Source organism: Suncus etruscus, chromosome 5 (assembly GCF_024139225.1).
Source record: "Suncus etruscus isolate mSunEtr1 chromosome 5, mSunEtr1.pri.cur, whole genome shotgun sequence".
NCBI lineage: Eukaryota > Metazoa > Chordata > Mammalia > Eulipotyphla > Soricidae > Suncus > Suncus etruscus.
Genome location: NC_064852.1, coordinates 132,521,378 through 132,547,383, shown reverse-complemented (window position 1 = coordinate 132,547,383; position 26,006 = coordinate 132,521,378). Strand labels below are relative to the sequence as shown.

The 26,006-nt window shown below is 44.1% G+C and overlaps 1 protein-coding gene across 1 annotated transcript in view; it reads left to right on the top strand.

Annotated features, from left to right (window-relative positions):
- The first annotated feature begins 7,488 nt into the window (after positions 1 to 7,488).
- ITGAV (integrin subunit alpha V) overlaps positions 7,489 to 26,006 on the top strand; it is a 118,041-nt gene continuing 99,523 nt past the window's right edge. Inside the window, exon 1 of the mRNA XM_049773175.1 lies at positions 7,489 to 7,819. Coding sequence (XP_049629132.1) covers positions 7,623 to 7,819 — 197 coding nt within the window. The 5' untranslated portion in view covers positions 7,489 to 7,622. The remainder of the gene's footprint in view (positions 7,820 to 26,006) is intronic.

The following is a 26,006-nucleotide window of genomic DNA, read 5'->3' as shown; positions in this document are numbered from 1 at the left end:
TTGTGCCTTACATGTAGGGTTTGGACAAGCCTGAATAACACCTTTTCAGATCAAATCTTTGTTTTTTTTTTTTTTTTTTTTTTTTTCTGAGAATTCTTTGCCACAGAATCCCACCCTGCAGTGCACTGAGAAATTCGGTATTATACATTTATAATACAAAAGAGAAATTTTGAAAATCCTCAGACATGTTCTTTTTTTTTTTTTTTTTTTTTTTTTTTTTTTTTTTTGGGCCACACCCGGTGGTGCTCAGGGGTTACTCCTAGCTGTCTGCTCAGAAATAGCTCCTGGCAGGCACAGGGGACCATATGGGACACCAGGATTTTTTTTTTTTTTTTTTTTTTTTTTTGGGACACCAGGATTTGAACCAACCACCTTTGGTCCTGGATCGGCTGCTTGCAAGGCAAACGCCGCTGTGCTATCTCTCCGGCCCAGACATGTTCTTTTTTTTTTTTTCTGGTTTTTCGGGCCACACCCGTTAGATGCTCAGGGGTTACTCCTGGCTACACGCTCAGAAATTGCCCCTGGCTTGGGGGGACCATATGGGACGCCGGGGGATCGAACCGTGGTCCTTTCCTTGGCTAGCGCTTGCAAGGCAGACACCTTACCTCTAGCGCCACCTCGCCGGCCCCCAAACATGTTCTTAAAGTCAAAAATGTCTATTATTTTAAGCGCACAGAACTTTTTCACAATGAGCTGCAGAGAAGCGCAGGACTGAGAATCCCCTGTTTTGCCATTCATAATTATATTTTATCTCCTCACTAAACCGCAGACCTTAATCCCAGTTGTCACAGGAAGGGACAACAACTACAAGAATGTAAGAGCATAATTAAAGCAATAATTAATTTAAGTTAGATCCGGTTTTTTTTTTTTTTTGTTTGTTTGTTTTTGGGCCACACCCGGCTGTGCTCAGGGGTTATTCCTGGCTGTCTGCTCAGAAATAGCTCCTGGCAGGCACGGGGGACCACATGGGACACCGGGATTCGAACCAACCACCTTAGGTTCTGGACCGGCTGCTTGCAAGGCAAACACCGCTGTGCTATCTCTCCGGGCCCAGATCCGTTTTTAAAAGCAAAAATCAAATAGTTCTCTGAGGGCAGAGAGATTGCTCAATGGCTGGAACACCTGCTTAGCACTTGCATGCAGGAGGTGCAGGTTCAATCCACAAAGGTCCCAAGCACCACTATGACCAACTTCTCCCACCCCCATCATAGAGCAATGAGTATGTCTCTGATTACTACCGGATGTGGTTCTCCCAAACTAAACTTTAATAAAGACAACAACCGACTCAAGAAAACAGCTGCACTTTTGTTCTTGAAACAGCAAGACTATTTATATCTGTGTTGCTCTGTTTTGTTACAGCCTATGCCTGGCTGTGCTCAGGGCTGATCCCTGGCTCTGAGCTGAGGAATTACTCTTGGCAGTGCTCTACAGACCATATGTTGTGTTGGGGATTGAACCAGGGTCAACCCTGCGCAAGGCAAACATCTTTACTGTAGTGTACAGTCTCTCTACAGCAAAAGCAGTCTCTCCTGTTTTGTTCTTTTTAAAGAAAGAAACAAAGATATTTGGACACTTGCTTACCTTCATCTGAAATTATTAGGTTTCTAAAATGAACTTTACTAATATATGGAAAAATTATCTATCTAAAGGCTATTCATGACTGATTTCCTAATGTCGTAAAAAAATAGAACCCAGAGCAAGAGTAAAGTATTTGTCTTGCATTCAACTGATCCAAGTTCATCCCCAGCATTCCATATAGTCCCCAGAACACCACCAGGGGTTATTCCTGAGCAAACCCTGAGCACTGCTGGCTGTTGCCCAAAAAATCAATCAATAAGTGTATTATTTATAAATAATGAGACACATTTCACTCAATGTTGGTGGTTGTCATCTTATCCCTAAAGGACATCAATATTCTTCCTAGTGTGTGGAAAGACATTGTTTATTTGTTTTTGTTTGATTCTAGGGCTGCAATCTGCATGCACTCCATTTTTTTGAGCCATCTCCCTGGCCCAGGAAAAGACAATTGAAGCAGACCAGATGACTTTCTTTCATGCCGGCTGTGTACAACCACCCTAGTTTCTCTGGGAAGGTAAGAGAAATGTCAGAAGATGTCAGTTCTCAAGCATGAGGAAGACTCTGGAAATCGTTCTCTTTATTACCTACAGAGAAGGTCAAGATATACTAGATAAGTAAGAGTATATATACAAATATATTCCTTCAAAAAAACCCAAATATATTCCTTCCTTCCTTCCTCCCTTCCTTCCTCCCTCCTCCCTCCCTCCCTTCCTTCCCTCCCTCCCATCGTTTCCCTCCCTCCCTTCCTCTTCCTCCCTCCTTTCCCCTCCCTCCCTCCCTCCCTCCCTCCCTTCCTTCCTTCCTCCCTTCCCCTCCCTCCCTCCCTCCCTTCCTCTCCCTCCCCTTCCCTTCCCTCCCTTCCTCTCCCTCCTCCCTTCCCTTCCCTCCCTCCCTTCCTCTCCCTCCTCCCTTCCCTTCCCTCCCTCCCTCCCTCCCTCTCCCTCCCTCCCATCCTTTCCCTCCTTCCCTTCCTCTCCCTCCCTCCCTCCTTTCCCCTCCCTTCCTCCCTCCCTCCCTTCCTTCCTTTCTTCCTCCCTTCCCCTCCCTCCCTCCCTTCCCCTCCCTCCCCCCTCCCTTCCTTTCTTCCTCCCTCCCTCCTCCCTCCCTCCCTCCCTCCCTTCTTCCTTCCTTCCTTCCTTCCTTCCTTCCTTCCTTCCTTCCTTCCTTCCTTCCTTCCTTCCTTCCTTCCTTCCTTCCTTCCTTCCTTCCTTCCTTCCTTCCTTCCTTCCTTCCTTCCTTCCTCTCCCTTCCTCTCTCTCCCTCCCTTCCTCCCTCTCTCCCTCCACACTTGATAGTTCTTAGGGATTCTGGTTCTATGTTATGGGATCACTCCTAGCAAGGGGTGGAGGGGAGAATCATGTGCAGTGCAAGGAACTGAACCCAGGTTGGCAGCAAGCCCTCCCTACCCTCAGTGCTATCAATACTGCCTGGTTTCTTCTCTTCTTTTTTTTTTTTTTTTTTGGGGGGGGGCACACCCGGTGATGCTCAGGGGTTACTCTTGGCTATGCGCTCAGAAATCACTCCTGGCTTGGGGGGGAGGGTCGACCATATGGGACGCTGGGGGATCAAACCGAGGTCCATCCTAGGCTAGTCCATACAAGGCAGATATGCCTTACCGCTTGCACCACCACTCCAGTCCTTCTTCTCTTTCTTCTTAACTTCACTGTGTATTCATGGTTAAACTTTAGTGGGCTGATTTTTTTAGAGTTAGAAGGTAGAAAATTTTATTGGAAATTAGAAGCAGAAAGGAAAAGGAACTCTTCATGTAAGCAGAATTTAGTATAGAACTGAATTCAAAATTTTAGTACTTTAAGATCACTTTTAGTCTACTAAAATTGTTTGGTAACTTTTATATTTTATTCTTAGAGAAACCTTGCAAAGTTAGTAGAAATTATTTGATTAACATAGCTGATAATAAATTTTGTTTAAAGTAGTTTACTGGGACCAGGGATGATAGCTCAATAGTAGAGCATGAGACTTGTGAGAGGTGTGTTTAGCTTTATTTTTGTTTGTTTGTTTTGTTGTTGGTGCCAGACATTGATTAAAAAGGAGAGATGCCAGATTTATAGTGGGTGCATATAATGGCACTGAGGATTAAACCCATAGCGTTGCTCTTACAGTGCAACTGCTCAAAGCCACTGTACTATATCACCTGGATTCCTATTAAACTTGTTTTTTTGTTTTTTGTTTTTATTTGGTTTTTGGTTTTGGGGCCACACTCGGCAGCTCTCAGAGGTTCCTCCTGGCTCTACGTTCAGAAATCCACTCCTGGAAGGCTCGGGAGACCATATGAGATGCCAGGATTCGAACCACCGTCCTTCTGCATTCCTTACCTCCATGCTACCTCTCTGGCCTTGAGTACTGTTTTTAAATTAGAAAATTGTTGGGCCCGGAGAGATAGCACAGCGGCGTTTGTCTTGCAAGCAGCCGATCCAGGACCTAAGGTGGTTGGTTTGAATTCCGGTGTCCCATATGGTCCCCCGTGCCTGCCAGGAGCTATTTCTGAGCAGACAGTCAGGAGTAACCCCTGAGCACCGCCGGGTGTGTCCCAAAAAACAAAACAAAAACAACAAAAAAAATTTTTTTAGAAAAAATAAAAGAACATTGTTATGACTATGCTTAAAGAGTCAAACTATGAGGGCTGGAGAGATGGCCCAGTGGTGTTTGCCTTGCAAGCAGCCAACCCAGGACCTAACTAAGGTGCTTGGTTCGAATCCCGGTGTCCCATATGGTCCCCCGTGCCTGCCAGGAGCTATTTCTGAGCAGATAGCCAGGAGTAACCCCTGAGCACTGCTGGGTGTGGCCCCAAAAAACAAAACAAAAGAGTCAAGCCATAAGAAAATAGCTTTTATTTTATCTAATGAAACATGTTCCTTTTTTATGTATGTAGTACTTAGTATACTATGGTTTCTAAGTAAGCACTGAGTTACAGTACTATCAGAGTTATTCTTTGTTAGCAGGGGTAGGTTACTTTCCCAGCAACGGCTACTCTATTACAAGGAAACTTGCTTCTCAACCCAAGGTGTTTTAGTTCCTAATTTAAAAATTCCTAAATTTATTTGTTTCATTTGGCACAGATAGGTCACTATCATCTTGGCTTCTTCCTTCCCTGATCTTTTCATTTCTTCTCTCCACATCCTGTTCTATTGTACCTATCTCCTGGATCACTAATGAGAAGGTTTACAGTTTAAATCATCGTATCTGTCTTCTCATTCTCAAGGGATTTATTTCAGAGCAACTGGATCTCACACTTTTAGGAGTGAAAGATCTTTTGGGCTTTTGAACAACTGCATGCATGCAGAATTTCTTTAGTGTACTAGAAAAGCATCCTGAGGAAGTTGTACCTGGATTTATGTGGAAGTCTTTATGTAGGATTAACTCTCTCAGGAGTAATTTTTGGGGGGCTGGTACTGGATTATGGTTTATAAAACACACCCAAGAGTTTCCTGTATGTCACTTAGTTAAGCTGAAAAATAAAAAATTCAATAAGAATAAACTCTTTTTTAAAATATCTTTATTTTTTTTAAATAAAATCTTTATTTAAGCACCATGATTACAAAGCATGATTGTAGTTGGGTTTCAGTTATAAAAAAGAACACTTCCTTTCACCAGTGCAACCTTCCCACCACCAATGTCCCTCATCTCCTTCCCCCTCCCTCTCAAATACTTGTCTGTATTTGAGACAAGCAATCTACTTCTCTTACTGACTACCATTGTCATGAGAGTTGTTAGTGTAGTTATGCTATAAAAAAAAGAAGTTATATTCATGTCGGGGGCTGGAGAGATAATACAGCAGGTAGTATAGTCCCTGCAGAGTCCCTTGAGGACAGCCAGGTATGATTCAAATATTACAAACAAAAAAATCAAGTCAGTTTATTTCAATCCCAGTGTATGCCTATTCCTTCATTGAATCAAGTCTGATGTTTATTGTGTCTATTGGTTACTTTTGGAAAACTGCCTGAAATTAGTGTTATAGTACTTGTTAAGTCTTTTTGTTTTTGTTTTTGTTTGTTTTTGCTTTTGGGCCACACACCCCACGGCACTCATGGGTTACTCCTGGCTCTGTCCTCAAAAGTTGCCCCTTGGCAGGCTCAGGGGACCATAGGGGATGCTGGAGATTGAACCTGGGTCTGTCCCAGGTCAGGCGAGTGGAAGGCTGTGCTATCGCCCCGGGGCCCCTTGTTAAGTCTCTTTCTTGGGGGGAAGAGGGTTGATGGGTTTGGAGGCCACACCTTGCCGTGCTCAGAGGACATGTTTGCCTTTGTACTCAGGCTTGATCCCTGCAGCTGCTCAGGGGACCGGCTGTAGAATTAGGACAAGGCTGGGGCAGCCCTATGGAGACAGTGCCTTGCCTTCTCTTGGGTCCAGTAGTTGCAAAGTTTTTAAGGTCTCCGACTCTACACAATGACTTTATAATCTGGCTTGTTTAACAGATTCTCCAGCATGTGACACAAAATACTAGAATTTGGGAATATTAAAAAAAAAGTTGAGATTGCCACATTCCAGAGAGAGGACTGGGACATGGAAGACACCAAGAACAAGCCAGCCCCCACCCATCCCCAGACCTTAGGTCTACAACCAGCATCTGCTCCTTCTTCCACTTCCAAAATCACACTTCCGGCTCAAATGTCCCCAAGCCAATGTTCATTGTGCTAACTCCTAGGACTCCAACTAAGAAACCCATTCTTGATTTGCTAGGATTACTACTTAGCAGAGGGGCTGCAATCGCCCCAGGTTCGATGCCCGGCTGCACAACTCTCTTAACCTGACTCCCGCTGCACCACTCTAGGTGTGCTCCCGCCCCTATCTATCCTGCAAATAAAATTTTATTGCTTATTATTATTATTAAGAATAATTCATAATAAAACTTCGTGGAGCACTGCAGTGGAGCGTTAAATACAGCCGGCCAGGAAGAGGCTGTAGCGTTAGCCTTTGGGTAAGCTTATAATTAAGTTTCTGTGTTTGTGTGTGGGATGGAGCGGGGGAGGAGGAACACGGCCGTTAATTATAGAGCTTGTGAGCGCCTGCCAGGCTTGTTAAGCAGCAGAAACACGAGAAGAAGCTAAGGACACAAAAGTTGCCAGGGAGTTAGTGAGTTCCTGGCAGGGCCCGGGAAACTTCGGGTACCCTCAAAGCTCAGGCGATGAGCATGTTAGAGTGGAAATATTAAAACAGTTAAATATAATAAATCATATTAAATATCAATATTTAATTAAATAAATCAAATAAATTAAAATATTAAATTAAATTAAATTAATTAAATATATATAGACAACCCTCAGGTGCTGAGTCCGCTAGCAGGAGGAAGGCGGCTATACCAAGGCTCCGCAGGTCCCAGCCAGGCCTAAGGGACAGGGGACAGACCGGGCTCCCGGGTCCCGCGGAAGTCGCCCCATTGGCTCCGGGACGGGGGAGGACGCTGCGCCTCCACTTCCGGCAGCATCTCGGGCTCCGCCTCCCTTCAGGCCCCGCCTCCTTCATGGCTCCAGCCCCGCCCACTTCGAGGGCATCTCCCGGGCCACTCCGCCCTCATCACCAATTCTAGTTTAGCCCCTCCGCTGGCCCCGCCCACGGCCCCGCCCCCACCACGAACTCTAATCGGCTTCAGACTTAGCTCCTCCAAAGACCACGCCCCCTTATCTAGCTCCGCCCCCAGGCGCTGCTGCTCCTCCTCCGTCTCCTCCTTCTCCCGCGGTGCCCCGGCTCCCCGGCCGGGGGGTGCGGCTCTACGCCCTGGCAGTCCCGGCCGGAGGAGCGACAGAGAGAGAAAGAGAGTTGCGGAGAGGGAGGGAGAGCCTCGCGCCGCCCGCGCCGCTGCTGTCCCCGCCCCGAATTCCCTGCGCCCCACTTCCCCGGCCGGCCTTGCAAACCTCCCCTTTTGCAAGTCCCGGGACCCGCCAGGGGAGCGAGCGAGTGAGCGAGCGGCCGGAGACTTTGGGTGCTCGGCTTTGGCAGGGCCGCGGGGCAATCGGGGGACCTCCGGGAAGAGGTAGTACCGCCGGGGGGCCCTGGGCTCAGCGCCCCCGGGAAAAGCCACTCGGGCGATGGATCCTTCGGGGCTGCGGCGCCTTCGCTCTCCCCGCCTCGGGTTCCTCGTCCTCGGCCGGCTGCTGCTGCTGCCGCTCCTGTCGCTCCTGTGCTGCGCCTTCAACCTCGACGCCGACAGCCCCGCCGAGTACTCGGGCCCCGAAGGAAGTTACTTCGGCTTCGCGGTGGATTTCTTCGTGCCCAGCGCGTCTTCGTAAGTGGACGGTCTGGAAAGAGGGGGGGAGGCGCTGCACCCGGGAATCTCCGGGGGGGGGGTGCTCTGGGCCCGGGCTCCCTAGCGCCGCTCATTTAAAGGAAAGAAGATGAGATGGAGGGAAGCGGGGCGGGAAATGGGGGAATGAACCCCGCTCCTCTCCTCTCCTCTCCTCTTTCCTCTTCTCGGGTGAGCGAGCTCCGGCGGAGGATGTGCGCTGCCAACTCGGCCAAGCGGCAGCCTGCGTCGCACTCTCGGTCAACTTTTCCTCCGCTGTCAACTGAGTCTCCCCGGGCCTCCCCCCGCACCCCCTTTTCGGCGTGCCCCACTGTCCCGAATGCCCGTCCTCTGGCATTCCCCTCTCTACCCCGCACTCCGCCTGCCAGCAGCAATCTGGAAGACTCGCTGTGCTTGAAATTGACCAACCTGTCACTTTCCAGTAATCAGGCGGATTCGCGGAGCCTGAAATTAACCTGAAATTCCCTGAAATTGACCAACCTGTCACTTTCCGTGCTGGGTCTACAACTGGTCTCCCGGGACCCTTCCTTCGGGCTCCTCTGGCACCTCTGGGGGCGGGCCGAGGACTGTGTCATCGATTTTTTTTTTTAGCGACTCATCATTGAGGTCCTTGTTCGCGAATTGCGAGGGTGTTCTGCGGGGTTCGCGTCACTGGGGGAGAGGGGAGGGTGTCGTTTTCCTCGCAGCCCCCTTGGTGGAGGAAACCAAACCGGCTCCACCAATTTAAAAATCCCTAAATTTCGGGCCGGAGATAGCATGGAGGTAAGGCATTTGCCTTGCATGCAGAAGGACGGTGGTTCGAATCCCGCGAACCCCTGAGCGCTCCCGGGTGTGACCCCCAAACCCAAAACCCAACCCCCCCCCAAATCTTAAAATCCCTAAATTCATTGGTGTTTTCCTTCGGCACAAAGAGGGTCACCGTCATCTGGGCTTCTTCTTTCCCTGATCTTTATCATTTCTTTCTTTCTGCACCCCTGTTCTGTTGGACCTCTCTCCTGCACCACAAGTTCAATGAGAAGGTTTATGACAAATTTAAAACCGGCTGTGCCTGCAGATCGCCCGCGGCTGTTGGGGAGACTGGACTGTCGTTATAAGCCTCAAAAGTCGTCTGCGATTCTGCCCAAGGCTGACATCATTCTCTACACCCCAATTGCACACTCTCCTTTAGACATACCCTTTGAATAAGCCCCGACTGGCTGACTTCTAAAGTTTTAGATTGTGGTTTCTGAAAGGCAGGTTGGTTATTTTATTCTTTTTTGTTTGTTTGTTTTTGTTTTTTTGGGCTTTTTGGGCCACACCCGGTGATGCTCAGGGGTTACTCCTGGCTATGCGCTCAGAAGTCGCTCCTGGCTTGGGGGACCATATGGGACGCCGGGGGATCGAACCGCGGTCCCTCCTAGGCTAGCGCTGGCAAGGCAGACACCTTACCTCTAGCGCCACCACACCGGCCCCGGTTATTTTATTCTTAGGGTTCTTTCTAAAGCCTGCGCCACCAGTAACATTTTTTTTTTTTGGATTGGTTTTGTGTGTGGGGGTGGGTGGGAGTCACACCCAGCTGCGCTCAGGGGTTACACCTGGCTCTGAGCTCAAAAATCGCTCGAGGCCTGGCAGGTTTTGGGGAGTATATGGGATGCCGGGATTCGAACTACTCGTCTGTCCTGGATTGGCTGCCTGCAAGGCAAATACCCTACCGCGGTGCTACCTCTCCGGCCCAACATCTTTTTTTTGGTTTTTGGGCCACACCCTGTGACGCTCAGGGGTTACTCCTGGCTATGCGCTCAGAAGTTGCTCCTGGCTTCTTGGGGGACCATATGGGACGCCGGGGGATCGAACCGCGGTCCGTCCTAGGCTAGCGCAGGCAAGGCAGGCACCTTACCTCCAGCGCCACCGCCCGGCCCCCCAACATTTTTGTTTCATAGACCAAAGTCACTTTTATTTTCAGCTTCACTGCTTTCTAAAGGAGCTGAACACAGATTCTTTTTCCCCCAAGATGATTTGAATTAAAGAATCATTAACTTTGAGCAGCTTTTGCCACCTTCTTTTCTTTTCTTTTTCTTTCTTTCTTTTTTTTTTTTTTTTTGCCACCTTCTTTTCTGATTTAATTCTTTTTATCAACCTTCTTTCCTGTTGTGTTAAGTGCATTCCTATTTTAAGCTACAAAGACTTCACTTGCTTCCAGGTTTGACTTGTACAGAAATTTTAATAATTTTGAAAATATGTATCTGTCTTGTCAAGGGTTAGACCTTAAGATTAGATCTAAGTACTTCCAAGTGGATGGATGAAGTGTTTTTTGCAAATGTTGCGGTTAATTCCGCAGCAACCCTCAGAGCTCCATCGGGTAAAGATTCATGACCCATGATGCACTTTAATTGTTGTGACCACAGAAAAATACAGTCAGTATCGAGCTGTTGACAATGAGATATTTTCTATTTGAGGTTTCAAGGCTAAACGGCTAACCTTGGAGTCAAGATCATTGACTTCTAAGCGGGCCTTCGGTTAGGTAAGGTGAAATCCAATTTTGATTTGCTTTTATTTAGGCAGCATGTGGCTGACCCAGGTTCGATCTCCGATATTTCCTGTGATAAATTGAGCCTGCCTGGAGTGACTCCTGAGCACAGAGTCAGGAGAAAACTCTGAGCATGAGTGTGGCCCAAAACAAACAAACATACAAACAACAAAGAAAACACATATACAAAACCCCTTCATCATTGACTTTGCTGTTTATAGACCAAAACTTAAAAAATGGAAATCGACATTGAATATGTTTTTACTGGGAGTCCATTGAATATTTTTTTACTGGGAGTCCACTCCTGTGGAAGCTTTCTTGGCAGGGTTGGCCTGAGGGGCCAGTGCTGGGAGATGGCAATTTTGAGGGGGCTTCAGGGCCAAGTCAGAGCTCAAGTCAAGGGAACCTCTCATTGCTCACACTCAGGGCCTCTCATGAATGTTAGGCACATGCAGTCACTTTCTCTTCTACACTCTGCTTAGAGGTTTTATTTATTTAGGTTTTGTTTCTGTTTTTAAGTCACACCCAATTATTCTCAGGCTTATTTCTGCCTCTGCAAGGAGGAATTACTCCCAGCAGTGCTTGGGGGAACTATACGGACTGCCAGGAATCTAACCTTACTGGATGAGGCAAACATTCTACCCACTGTACTATCACTCTAGCTCAGGGGTCTCAATTTACCTGGGGGCCGCAGGAGGCAAAGTCGAGGTGAGGCAGAGCTGCATAAGGTATTTCGCTTACCAGAATATTCGCAATAAAAAATCTCATTAGTAAGAAAAAAATCGCAAAAAATCGCATTAAACATTTGCATACCCCGAACGGAACTGCTCGGGGTATTTTTATTGCGATTATTTGGTAAGTGAATAATCACAAATACACAAAATGTTGTATGGAGGACCGCAAGCGGGCCGCGAGTTTGAGACCCCTGCTCTAGCTTCTTAGTTGTTTTTTTTTCAGTGGGCAATATATAGCACCAAGGATTTGTTTTCTTTGTTTTTTGGGCTATACACGATGGTATGCAGGGCTTACTCATGGCCCTCTGGGATTACTCCCGGCAGGATTTGGGGGAGTCATATGGAGATATTGGGGATTGAACCCTAGTGGGCAAGGCAAATGCCCTACCCACATACTATCTCTCCATCCCCACAACCAAGGTTTGAACCAGGCTCAAGGGTGCATATAAGACAAGTGCCTTAACATTTATACTGTCTTTTTGGCGCCAGCATAGAGATTATTTTGTTTTATTTATTTTGGGAGGCTTTTTTTTTTTAAGGGGTCACACTTGACCTCTGGGGACTATATGGGATGCCAGGGAAGGAAACCAGATTTGCCTCGTGCAAGGCAAGTGTCCTACTTGCTACAGTATCACTATGGCCCGAGCAGAGGTTTTTTTGAAACCATCAATAAAAATAAACAAAATCACGGGGCTAGTGTGATAGCTGGGTTCAATCCTCGGCATCCCATATGATCCCTCCTTAACCTTCCAGGAGCTATTTCTGAACACAGAGCCAAGAGTACACAAGAGCCCTGAGTACTTCCAGGTGTAGCTCTCCTAAAACAAAACAAAACAAAATAATATAAAATCAGTGGTATAAACATACATTTCCACTTACTGAGCTATTGGGTTTTAATAAGGATTAATGCAAAATAAGGTTCAATTTCGTCGAAAGGTACTTTTTAAAATTATTATTATTATTATTATTATTTTGGGGGGGTCACACCCGGCGTTGCTCAGGGGTGACTCCTGGCTGTCTGCTCAGAAATAGCTCCTGGCAGGCACGGGGGACCATATGGGACACCGGGATTCGAACCAACCACCTTTGGTCCTGGATCGGCTGTTTGCAAGGCAAACACCGCTGCGTTATCTCTCCGGGCCCATTATTATTTTTTTTTAACCACTCCCAGTAGCAATCAGGGTTACTCCTGGCTCTGTGCTCAGAAATTGCGCCTGGCAGACTTGGGAGACCATATGGGATGCTGGGGATCAAACTTGGGCCCTTCCCAGGTTGGCAGTGTGCAAGGCTATTGCTCCAGTAATTGCTCCATCCCCAAAAGATACTTTGACTTTTATAAATATAGGGATCCAAACTTTAATAAGTATAGGGATCCAAAGTAATGAGGATACCATTTATATACCAGTTGCATTTGTAGTTGTTATTTAGTATGGTTATACACTTCTAAAGGAAAGGAAACCTAATTTATTTATTTATTTATTTATTTTTTGGTTTTTGGGTCATACCTGGCAGTGCTCAGGGATTACTCCTATGCTCTATGCTCAGAAATCGTTCCTGGCAGGTTCAGGGGACCATATGGGATGCTGGGATTCGAACCAGCTTCTGCATGCAAGGCAAACACCTTACCTCCATGCTATCTCTCTGGCCCCAAAACCTTATTTTTTTTTAAAAAGCCACTTCAAGGCCCCTTTCTCTTGAAGGAAGGATGCCTGGATGTCTGAAGAAGTAATACTATTGCTCTGGTTGAATAGGTATCTAAGTTCCTGGGATGGGTATAAATTTAGTTTAGCCTTGTTTTCTTTTCTTTCTTTCTTTCTTTCTTTTTTTTTTTTTTTTTTTGGTTTTTGGGCCACACCCGGTGGTGCTCAGGGGTTACTCCTGGCTGTCTGCTCAGAAATAGCTCCTGGCAGGCACGGGGGACCATATGGGACACCAGGATTCGAACCAACCACCTTTGGTCCTGGATCGGTTGCTTGCAAGGCAAACACCGCAGTACTATCTCTCCGGGCCCCTTGTTTTCTTTTTTAATAGAAAATTATTATTGATGGGTCAGGGCAATAGTATAGCAGATAGAGCATTTGCCTTACAAGTGACAGACCCAGGGGCCGGAGAGATAGCATGGAGGTAAGGCGTTTGGCTTTCATGCAGAAGGTCATCAGTTCGAATCCCGGTGTCCCATATGGTCCCCCGTGCCTGCCAGGAGCAATTTCTGAGCATGAAGCCAGGAATAACCCCTGAGCACTGCCGGGTGTGACCCAAAAACCACAAAAAAAAAAAAAATACCACAAGTGACAGACCCAGGTTCAATCAATCCCCAGCATTCATATTGTCCCTTAATCCTGCTGGTTATAGGCCCAGAGCACCACTGGGTGTGGCCCCCAAAACAACAAAATAAAAAGGAAGAAAATTATCATTGAATTATTTGCATATTATAAAAAGTAGTAAACTGGTGATTATTAAAAAGAAGGGGAAATAAAATCCCAAGCCAAGATACTAGAGTAACTCGATAAAATCCCCCACTCAAAAGTATGAACCTTAGATTTGAGATGAAAAATTGATAGAAAATTAAGAATTAGTAGTCCATATATTTTTTTTCCTGTGAGTACTAGGTTATGCCAATTGTCTTGCTAGATTTATATGCCATTTGAAGATTATATACAGGTTAAAAATGAAAGTCTGATTTTCTTGTAGAGAATACCAGGGAAATTAAAAATTACACCCTAGGTTTAATTATAGTAATGGCATCTCAAGTTGAAACCCTGTTTTATAAAAGGCAAGACACTTTAACATGTGATAATTTATCTACAGCACAAACTATCAAAGGAAGTAGCAAAGCAGATACTAACTTATTCTCACAGATGAGGAATTGAGGCCAGAAGAAATTGTAGTTTTTAGTTGTTGAGTGGACTGGTATGGACTGGTATATAGAGAAGAGGTAAGATTTTTTTTTTTTTTTTTTTTTTTTTTTTTTTTGGTTTTTGGGCCACACCCGGCAGTGCTCAGGGGTTACTCCTGGCTGTCTGCTCAGAAATAGCTCCTGGCAGGTACGGGGGACTATATGGGACACCAGGATTCGAACCAACCACCTTTTGGTCCTGGATCGGCTGCTTGCAAGGCAAACACCGCTGTGCTATCTCTCTGGGCCCCGAGGTAAGATATCTTGAGGGGCTGGTGAGATAGTACAGCAGGTAAGGCACTTGCTTTGCTTGTGGCCAACCTAGGTTTGTTCTTTGGCATCCCATATGCCAACAGCAGTAATTTTCCTGAGTGCAGAGCCAGAAGGAGTAAGCTCTGGATGTTACCCCCAAACAAAAACAAAACAAAATAATAATGACATAGCGTATAAAATTCAATGTCCATTTAGCTTTCATATTCATATTTTAAATTTGTAGGAAGGGCTTTAATTGGACAGCTTTCTTAAAAATGGTACTCATTCTGCATATGTATGTGTTTTGTGATTTGAGGGATTGAACACAGGACCTCATACCTGTAAAGCAAGCTATATATTTACATATATGTAAATTTACATATATTTATTTATTTTTGGTTTTTGGGTCACACCCAGCAGCGCTCAGGGGTTACTCCTGGCTCTGTGCTCAGAAATCGCCCCTGGCAGGCTTGAGAGATCATATGGGTTTACAGAAATCGAACCAAGGTTCATAGTGATGGCTGTGTGCAAGGCAAAGGCCCTGCCGCTGTGCTGTCACTCTGACACCCCTTGTTTCCTTTATGTGGCTCCCCACTTTCTTATCAGCTCATCCCCTAGTCTCATGCTCTGACTTCCCACTTACAGGATTTATTCCTGTGGCCCTTTAGTATATCATCGTGGTCCACAAGGGGCCATTGATTCCTGGTTGAGTGTAATGGACCTAAATGCTGTACTTCCACCCTGGAAAAGTGGGTCTGGAATAAGGGTTGCCACCGGAAATGTTCAAAACATAACTGAGAGGGAAATATGAGTAGCAGACTATCGTGTCAAGCCTAGAGAGAGAACTGCGTGCCAGACTGCAGTTTTATTGGGTACAGAGACAACCGGGCAGAGAGTAAGGACAGAGGCCTCTCCTTGAACCAGTCCTGCCCAAGTTTGCTTGATACATGCTAAGCAGGAAAATTTCTCTTTTAGGTAAAATCAAGTTGTAAACAAACATAAAAAGAAACCAAGGATGATCTTTTTTGGGTGAAACCAAATTGTAAATTGCAAACCAACAGTTGAGTAAGGGGATCAGATGCTCCATTGCACGTTCATGCTATTCTGAATTAGGATTCTTATCTTTCCCTAAAATATGAATGATGCTTATTTCCAAGTTTTTAATTTTTTATTTTATTTTATTTTGTTTTGGGGTACATCCATCAGGGCTCAGAAATTATTCCTGGCAGGCTTGGGGAACCATATGGGATGCTGAGAAATCAACCAAGGTCAGCCATGTGCAAGGCAAATCCCTATGTGCTGTGCTATTGCTCCAGCCCCCCCCCCCCCTTATTTTTTTTTTTACTTATTTGAAAGTTAATTTCTACTTCTCTTACCCCAAAGAGAAAGTGTGGGCATGTGTGTTCTGATTTCAGAAAGTTCTACAGAATGAACTATGGTTATCTATCCTGACTTCCTGTCTCGGGACTTGGAGAATATTAAGCAACAACAGCAGCAGCAGCAACAAGGGGGTAGGGTGGGAAGTCTGGACACCAGACAGTGCTTGGATGTCACTCCCAGTGGTATCCAAGAACCATGCCCTGCTGAGCCATGAACCCGACTCTGCCACGTGTAATAGTTATTGTCACACTACATACTCTCTTTCAACCCCCCTGGAGAGCTTTCGAACTAAGCTGCTGTCCTGCCTATAACATAGGTCTAAAGGTGGAGTTCAGATTTTATATATGATGGATCATTTCTCCTCCTTCACTAGTCTGTCTTTCCTCAAATCTGACTAAAAATGAATGCTTTCACCAAAAGATGTCAGTTGCACTTTTGTTTCTATTAATGGTACTATCATTTTTCTCTGTCGCTCTGGAAATAATTTCATATGCCTCCTCCTCATTTTCTATTTTTCTTTTTCTCTCTTACAGCATCCCCTAATATTAGTCAGTGATTAGTCACCAGGCAGAAAGTTCTAGAAATAATTCCTTGTTAATATTTTCTTGCATTCATCTCCCTTTCCTTTTCTACTCCCACCCCCTTATTTCAGCTAAGTCATCTCTAGTGAAGCTTCCGGCATCCAGAGGCCCATCCCTCAGGTCTTTATTTGACTTTTAGCTCTGTGAAACATTTTACATATTCCTAATAATTTTATCTTTTGAAATTTTTTTGTTTGTTTAGATTTAGGGGCCATACCCAGTGGTGCTCAGGGATTACTCCTTGCTCTGCACTCAGGAATCACTCACTCCTGGCAAGCTTGGGGGACCATATGGGATATGATGCCAGGGTTGGCCACTTGCAAGGCAAGCACCCTACTTGCTGTACTATTTATTGCTCTGGCCCTCTTTCGGAAGTTTTTTTTTTTTTTTTAATCCATGTGTTCTGCTGCTAACATTTCTTGAGGGTCTGGAGAGGTAGTATAGTGGGTACATGTGACCATCTGGGTTCAGTCCCCAGCACTACATATCAATCCCTGAGTACCACTAGGAATAATCTCTGAGCACAGAACTAGGAGTAAACTTTGGGCACACTTGATCTAGGTTCTAAAGCAGTGTTTTTCAACATTTTTGTGCAAAGGTACACCTTTTTCATTAAAAAAAAAAAGTCACGAGGCACACCACCACTAGAAAATGTTAAAAAATTTTAACTCTGTGCCTATATTAACTATATATAAAGTAATTCTCTTGGATAGGAATCAAATAAACACAGACATTATTTTATAATTACTTTATTACGAAATAATACAACATTTTATAATTGTTCATATTTCTGTTTACTTACTCAGTATAAAACCTGGGCCTGTTTGGCTGAACACAAAGCTGATATTCTGGCAAGAATTAAAGAAAGACACACATATAGCTCTTCGTCAACAGCTCTCAGTCTCTCTCTGTCTTTAGTTTTTATTTATTTATTTATTTATTTTTTATTTTTTTATTTTTATTTTTTTTGGTTTTGGAGTCACACCCAGTGGTGCTCGGGGATTACTCCTGGCAATCGCTCCTGGCAGGCTCGGGGGACCATATGGGGTACTGGGATTCGAACCACCATCCTTCTGCATGCAAGGCAAACGCTCTACCTCCATGCTATCTCTCCGGCCCTCTGTCTTTAGTTTTTATAATTCATAACACGCGCTTTGACTCACAAATAGACCAGTCATGCTGAAGCCACATGTTACAGATGAAATGGGAATTTTTCCCATGGCACACCAGACACTCTCTCACGGCACACTAGTGTGCTGCGGCACAGTGGTTGAAAAACACTTTTCTAGAGGTCAGAGAGAAAGTCCAAATGATGTGACCAAAATGAAGATTCTTGTGAGTTTGTCTCATTTGCTTGTACCTTTCAAAGTTCATGCCCATTTCTTCCTTCCATCACTTTGTAAAGTGAGCCTACTCATGGTTCATTGTGATCTGGACTATATTATTAGTTCACATTTATTGTGAGAAAAATACATATGCACAAACTACACCATTATTGTTTAGAAGATAAACCTTTGTTCATTGTTCTTGATCAAGTCTCAAGCTTAATAGGCCATTAAAAAAGAGAAGGTAGTGTATATAGAATTTATAATTTCACAACCATACAAATGTTTATTCTGGAACATTTTTTTAAAAAATGAAAAGTAAATCTAACAATTGAATTCTGGGCTTTGAAATAATATAACTGTTCTATACTTATTCATACTACATATATATTTAAAATTTAATTATATGTTATATATATGTTAACATATGTCTATATGTTAAATGTTCTAGATGTTCTTTTTAGTATAGGTTCCTTGGTCCTTGGTCAACCCAGAGTCAGCCAGATTTATTAAACATGCTTTGCTTTATCTTGGAGAAGTCAGTGCTGAAATAAGCCAAATATCTTAGTTCATTTGGAGGGCTTGAAAAATGTACTTGTCATTGTTTGGCTGGTTGCTCCTCCTTGGTAGTCAAGGTCACATTCTCTAGAGCAGCTGCCCTTAAAGTCTCCTTTGGATGGGAAGTGCTGGCAGGGCAGCTCCTGCTGGGTAGTTTCTCTGATCTGCCTCTCCCATCTATTCCTCTCCCTTCCCTCTGCTTCCCTCCCTCCCTCCCTCCCTCCCTCCCTCCCTCCCTCCCTCCCTCCCTCCCTCCCTCCCTCCCTCCCTCCTCTCTCTCTCTCTCTCTCTCTCTCTCTCTCTCTCTCTCCCCCCCCCTTCTCTCTCTCTCTCTCTCTCTCTCTCTCTCTCTCTCTCTCTCTCTCTCTCTCCCCCTCTCTCTTCATGCACCCTATTCTTTTCCTTTCTCTCTTTTCCTGTCTTCCTTCTCTGTTTCTTTTCCTCCATCATTCTGTTTTGCTTCTCTCTCCTAATATCCCTCTTTCTCAAAGACACCCTCTATCTTTTGTCTTTAGAACTTTGTAGCATATTTTGGAGTCATTTAATGGGAATATTTCAGGTCCTTCCAAAGAATGGCAAAGCAGGAGGTGGGGGGATTCCTGGTACTATTCTTGGGACATTTTTGGATAGAAAGTTGGATAAGAAATTAAGTTGCTTAACTTAGCTTTTCACTGCTAACCACTATTATCTCTGTCTCCCTCAATTTACTCCGTGTGTACTTCCTAGTCATTCTCCACTTCCCTTGTCAAGAAAATGATTATTGACTATTTTCTATATTTTTTTGTCTTAGGATCTTGCATTTCAGATAATTGATTAATTGACCTCAAAAACAGAAGAAAGTAAAGCCCTTAAAAAAAGCATTTGGGGGCCCGGAGAGAGGACAGCGGTGTTTGCCTTGCAAGCAGCTGGTCCAGGACCTAAGGTGGTTGGTTCGAATCCCGGTGTCCCATATGGTTATTATGGCTATTATGGCTATTATGGCTATTTCTTTTTTTTTTTTTTTTTTTTTTTTGGTTTTTTGGGGCCACACCCGGCATTGCTCAGGGGTTACTCCTGGCTGTCTGCTCAGAAATAGCTCCTGGCAGGCACGGGGGACCATATGGGACACCGGAATTCGAACCAACCAGGATTCGAACCAACCACCTTTGGTCCTGGATCGGCTGCTTGCAAGGCAAACGCGGCTGTGCTATCTCTCCGGGCCCCCAGGGGCTATTTCTGAGCAGACAGCCAGGAGTAACCCCTGAGCACCGCCAGGTGTGGCCCAAAAACCAAAAAAAAAAAAAAAAAAAAAAAAAAGCATTTGGATGGAGGGGTAGAAAGAGTACAGCAGGAAGGGCTCTTAGCATGAATACCACTAACCTACAATCAATTCCTGGCATCCCACGTGGCCTCTCAAGCCCACCAGGAGCGATTTCTGAGTGCAAAGACAGAAGAAATTCCTAAGCACCGATGGGTGTGGCCCCAGACTAAAACAAACAAAAAACACCAATATTTGGAGGATTGCAGAGATAGTATAGCAGATGAGGTTCTTGCCTTGCACACGCTGACCCCGGTTTAGTCACTGGTGCCTTCTATGGCCCACTGAGCCCTGCCTGGGTTAATCCCTGAGCATTGCAGCTGTGACCAAAAAAAAAAAAAAAAAAAAAAAAAAAAAAAAAGAAAAAGGTATAGATAAATGACAGATTTGGAGCTGAGAATGTAAGTCATTGATGAGCATTTGCCTTGTGTACGAGAAGCCTGGGTTCACTTGCTAGCAACACAAACACCAAAAAGAAAACATTGATTTTAATTTTTATATTTCCTACTTAATTTGGGAGTATTTTATTAAATGTTTTTCATTTATTACCTTGTGTTTTATGATATTTAAAATTTCTTTCTTTCTTCTTCTTTTTTTTTTTTTTTTTTTTTTTTGGTTTTTGGGCCACACCCGGCAGTGCTCAGGGATTACTCCTGGCTGTCTGCTCAGAAATAGCTCCTGGCAGGCACGGGGGACCATATGGGACACCGGGATTCGAACCAACCATCTTTGGTCCTAGATTGGCTGCTTGCAAAGCAAATGCCACTGTGCTATCTCTCTGGGCCTGATATTTAAAATTTCTAAATTTGCTTTTACTATTGGCATGCAGAAAGTTTTTGTTTCAATAGACTATTATTTCTGTTCTTCAGAAGGGGAAATGGAAGTTAATAGATTTCATATGATGCTCTCAGCTGATTTGATCAAGACTGTCCTATAGACAATGATGCTTCCAGTTTTACTGATTTTTCACTTCTACCACTATCGCCAAATGGTTGTAGACATTTTTTGAACGTTCGTTAATGAATTTAGAGACATTTCATTTTTTAAATAAAAATGAAACAGACTTTTTTTTTTTTTGGCTTTTGGGCCACACCCTGTGACACTGAGGGGTTACTCCTGGCTATGTGTTCAGAAATTGCTCCTGACTTGGGGACCATATGGGACCCTGGGGGACAGAATCACGGTCAGTCTTACGCTGGTGTGTGCAAGGCAGATGCCTACGGCTTGCTCCAGCCCAGAAAAAGACTTTTTTTTTTGCTTGTTTGTTTTTGGGTCACACCGGCAGGCCTGGCTCAGGGGTTACTCCTGTCTCCATGCTTAGAAATCGATCCTGGCAGGCCAGGGGGATCATATGGGATGCTGGGATTTGAACCATTGTCCTTTTGCATGCAAGGCAAACGCCCTATCTCCATACTATCTCTCTGGCCCCAAAAAAGGCATATTTTTAATGATGTATTTTATTAACAAGTTACTGAAAATTGTGGTTAAAAAAATACATGACGAGCTAAAGAGAGAGTACAGTGCCTTGCAGATGGTCATCGGGTTCTACTCCCAACAGCCCATATAGTCTCAAGCCCTACCCAGGGTGGTCCCTGAATACTGAGCCATAAGTAAGTTCTGAGAATTGCTGAGTGTGGTCCCCCCAAACAAAGAAACAATCAAAAACCTCATATCATTACATCCTTTCCTCCCTGACACCATTAATAGGCTTATATTTTCTTTTACTTAATTTTATACTAGAATGTTATATAGCATCCTGTTTCTTTGATTATCTGAATTAATTTATTTTAATTATGTATATCTTAATTCTTTCATTTAATTGCATCACATACACACCACTGAGACTGGCCCCTATATCATTGATATACATATTTAACTTTTTTTTCTGCAGAACTCTCTTGGGATTTACCCTTTGTCTAAGTCAGTTTTACTCTCCCCTTTTTTTCTCTATGTTTCTCTTTCCAAACTTTCTGGGTGGGCAGTGAGACTCACTGCTTGTGTCTTTTGCTGTGAGGTCCTGGGCTCACTGTGGCCCTGCAAAATAGACAAACAAATAACACCCTCAAGTTTTCTAGAATGCCTTAAAACGTAACTTAAATATCAAGCTGACATTTTGGACAAAGAACTGGATTCCTTAGCGTTTCCCTCCCGTTAGCCCAGCATTTAGAAGCTGACAATGCTCACACATTCCTTTCATATTATTCTACCATTTCAGTGGCAGTTTACCAACGTGCAAGACTGCACATGAAGGTATACTTAGGAAAACCCAATGGGCGCCCATATTAGCACATCTAATTACCATCATTTCATGCCTGTAATGTTCAAACGGTCTGATGACAAGCAGCAGCCTTGTTCTTGTTCTTATCCAAGGAGCTGGAGTTCATGCTGCCAAGAGTGCCGTTCTCATTCAGAACTCTCCCACTGGGCCCTTTTCTCCCCCTGTTTCTGTTGAAGGCTGCTTCCCTTAATAACTTCCCAGCCCTCTTTGCCTAGAGTGCCAAGGAAAGAATGTGTCTGAAATCCAAAATTAAGAAGAGATAGGCTGCATTGAAAATTATTTTAACGATCATTGAAACAATGACATATTTGATAAAGAATGATTTCTGCATCCTATGGGACTGGAGCTAGAACATGCTCTTTTAAAATTGAGACTTCTGGGGCCAGAGAGATAGCATGGAGGTAAGGCGTTTGACTTTCATGCAGAAGGTCATTGGTTCGAATCCCAGCATCCCATATGGTTCCCGGATCCTGCCAGTGCTGCCGGGAAAACCAAAAATAAATAAATAAATAAATAAATAAATAAATAAATAAATAAATAAATAAATAAATAAAAATAAAATTGAGACTTCTAGCTCTTAAGGTTTACTTTCTTCCCAACTTTTCTTCCAAACTTATTATGTGTCAGATATAAAGAAGAACTTAGAATTCTCTGTATTCCTAAAACCACTTTATGGCAGAATGATAGCTCAACAGGCTTCAACACAGGCTTTGTCTGTAAGAAGCCTGGGTTCCAATTCCATGCTACCAAGTGGTCTTTGAGTACCAACAGGAGCTCTCCCTAGCCAAGCTAGGAGTAGCCTCAGAGCATTGCCAGGTATGGCCAGAAAAACAAAAAATGCAACTTATTTTAAGGTGGCAAGAAAAAAAAATTTTTATTAAAAATGTTAAAGGCTTCCATTTGGTGCTATGTGTTGATTTTTAGGAATGAGTTTTGTTTCAAGGCATGTGGACACATTCTGAGAACCAGCTCTTTTGTGTTGATCTGGAATCTGGTCATTATCTATTTCTAGCACTAAAATTACCTGTGTACCTGAGTGGTATTAAGTTTCTTAGGACCAGGGGCTGGAGAGGTGGCACAAGTGGTAGGGCATCTGCCTTGGACGTGCTAATCTAGGATGGACTGTGGTTCGATCCCCCATTGTCCCATATGGTCCCCCAAGCCAGGAGCGATTTCTGAGTGCATAGCCAGGAGTAACCCCTGAGCGTCACTAGGTGTGGCCCAAAAACTAATGAACGAACTAAATTTCTTAGGAGCATTTCAGCAATAGCTCCAAGCCCTTTTAGATGTGGATCCTGAAAAGCATATTTATCTGATACCTTGTACTAAAAATAAGTTACTTTTTGGCATGCTAAGATTGAAAAATTTCATATGTAAGAATGAACAGTTTTATATATGTTTTATATATGTCATTTATAACAATGCAGAGAATTAGGGACTATCAATTCTGTGTCCATAGTGTCCACCTAAAGTTTAAAATAGAAAGCTGTGTAACTTTTTATTTATTTACTTTGGATTTGAGACCACATCCAGTGGTACTCAGGGGAAGCTCCTAGAGTTTCTTCTGAAACTGTATGTTGCTGGAAAAACCCACTGAGCTATAGCTCCCTCGTGTATAGTATTTTTGTTTGTTAGTTTTTGGTTTTTGGGCCACACCTGGTGACACTCACGAGTTTCTCCTGGTCCTAAGCTCAGAAATTGCTCCTGGCAGACTCAGGGGACCCTATGGGATGCCAGGAAATGATCTGGGTTCTACCTGGGTTGCCACATGCAAAGCAAATTATAGTTTTTGATTCCCCTAAAATGTAACTCCAGGGATTAGGGGTATATGTCATTAAACCAGCTTGCCAGATTGGTGGGGCATCAAGAGTGGGGTAACCTCGTATCCCCTGAACACTAGGGAGATCACACTACCCAACTCAGAAAAAATACTTAGTATAATTTAATATATCCAGCACCATTTATTATGTACTCTAGAGTTGACCCTTGAACCCTGCAGCAATTAAGTTTATTTAACTATTACCATTCCAGTACAGAAGGATGAAAAATCATACATAATTTTTTGTTTTTATTTTTGTTTTGGAGCCACACCTGGAGGTGCTCAGCGGTTACTCCTGGCTCTGCACTTGGCAGTTACTCCTAGCAGTACCTGGGATATAGATATGGGATGCCAGGATCAAATCTAGGTCTTTGATCACTACTACTTACTACTCACTATGCTATTGATCCGGCTCCCTCCATGCATAATTTTTGACTCCCTAAACAACTTGTTGTCGTCTGTTACCCTCACGCCTTATGGAAAACATAGGAAAACAGGATATTTTTTGTTTTGTTTTGTTTTGTTTTTGGGTCACACCAGTGGCGATCAGGCGCTACTGCTGGCTCCGTGCTCAGAAATTGCTCCTGACAGGCTCCGGGGACCATATAGGATGCTGGGATTCGAACCACTGTCCATCCTGGGTTAGCTGCATGCAAGGCAAATGCTCTATTGCTGTTTTATCTCTCCGGCCCCAAAACCTTGGAATTTATGTTCTATAAACATAAGAAATTGTGTATGTAAATATTTTGGGGGATTACTATGTTACTCACCCTAAACTGATTGGTGATTGTGCCCTACCCTAGGGTGTGACCTGGCATTCTGCCCCCACCCTAGGGTGGTACCTGATTTTGCTTCCACCATTGGTTGGTATCTGATCCCACCATTGGGTGGTACCTGACTCTGGGGTATAAAAACAAGGGTCTGTGGAAGGCCGGGGCTTTTTTGGCTGGAACTGAAGCTGAGTCTTTGGACTTCAGTTTTGTCCTCCGAATAAAGCGAATATTTCCACGAGCCTGACTGTCTGCGAGCTGTTTACCCGCCGTTTCACCTCAGAACTGTGGGCTAGACAGGGTGGCAGACGCGTACTCCGAGCTGGAAGAAAAAGGCCTCATCCTCCATCCCACCATCAGTCTACCTCTTCAGGGGCTGAATTGCTACAAGAAATATCATGTATTTTAGGCTATATTCTTAAAGCAAGCTAGAGTTAAAATATGACAAAGGGGCTGGCGAGGTGGCACTAGAGGTAAGGTGTCTGCCTTGCAAGCGCTAGCCAAGGAACGCGGTTCGATTCGATTCCCCAGCGTCCCATATGGTCCCTTCAAGCCAGGGGCGATTTCTGAGCGCTTAGCCAGGAGTAACCCTTGAGCATCAAACAGGTGTGGCCCGAAAAACCAAAAAACAAACAAACAAACAAAAAAAAAAAAACAAAAAAAAATGACAAAGAAAATTATATGGAAAGGAAATACACCTATATCAGTACTACATGTTTACATCACCTGTTTAGAAGTAAATTATGTCGGGGCCGGAGAGACAGCATGGAGGTAGGGTATTTGCCTTGCATACAGAAGGACAGTGGTTTGAATCCCGGCATCCCATATGGTCCCCCGAGCCTGCCAGGAGCGATTTCTGAGCATAGAGCCAGGAGTAATCCCTGAACGCTGCCGGGTGTTACCCAAAAACCAAAAGAAAAAAAAAGAAAAAAAATATGTCTCGGGGCTGGAGCGGTGGCACAGGCGGTAGAGCGCCTTGCACATGCTAACTTAGGACGGACCTTGGTTCAATTCCCTGGCATCCCATATGGTCTCCCAAGCCAAGAGCGATTTCTGAGCACATGGCTAGGAGTAACCTCTGAATGTCACCGGGTGTGGCTCAAAAAACAAAAATTAAAAAAGGAAGTAAATTATGTCTTAGTGGACCCATGATGTTCAAAACCTCTGCTTTTCAAAAGTTCACCTACTCTGCTGTCTTGACCCTCTCTGCTAGAGAAAAGGAAGTCTTCATGGCTGTGAGCTGTTAACTCTGTCTTCCAAAGAGTGGGACTTCCTTATTCAGAGCTTTATTTTTGTTTTCTTAGCAAAGTTTTTTTTTTGCTGAATGACAACTGAGCTGATTTCTTCTCCAGAGTCATCTGGCTATGAAGTGAGAAGCGTTGATGTTTTGCAGATGCCAAAAATGACTGCATGAAGCTTTATTACACAGGGTGTGGTTGGATTAGGGTTTTTGTCTTTATTTTTGAGTAGGGAGTTTCAATAGAAACTTTTCAGAGACATGCTCCTTTAAGCCACGATGGTAGCTTAATTTCAAGAAGAAATTGGATCAAAATGAAATGGAAGTTTCAATGAGTGTATTTCCTATTTCAGACGGAGATTTGTTCACGATTCCACACATACCAAGAGTGGAAAGAAATTTAAATGTTTGCCTTACTAGAAGAATTTCACAAGAAAGTGAAAGGTCACAGTGGCATTGATTAAAAGCTTTCTGTATTGAATTGTATTCTGAGCACACACATACCTCCTGTTCAACTGGTTGTTTATCTCTCTCTC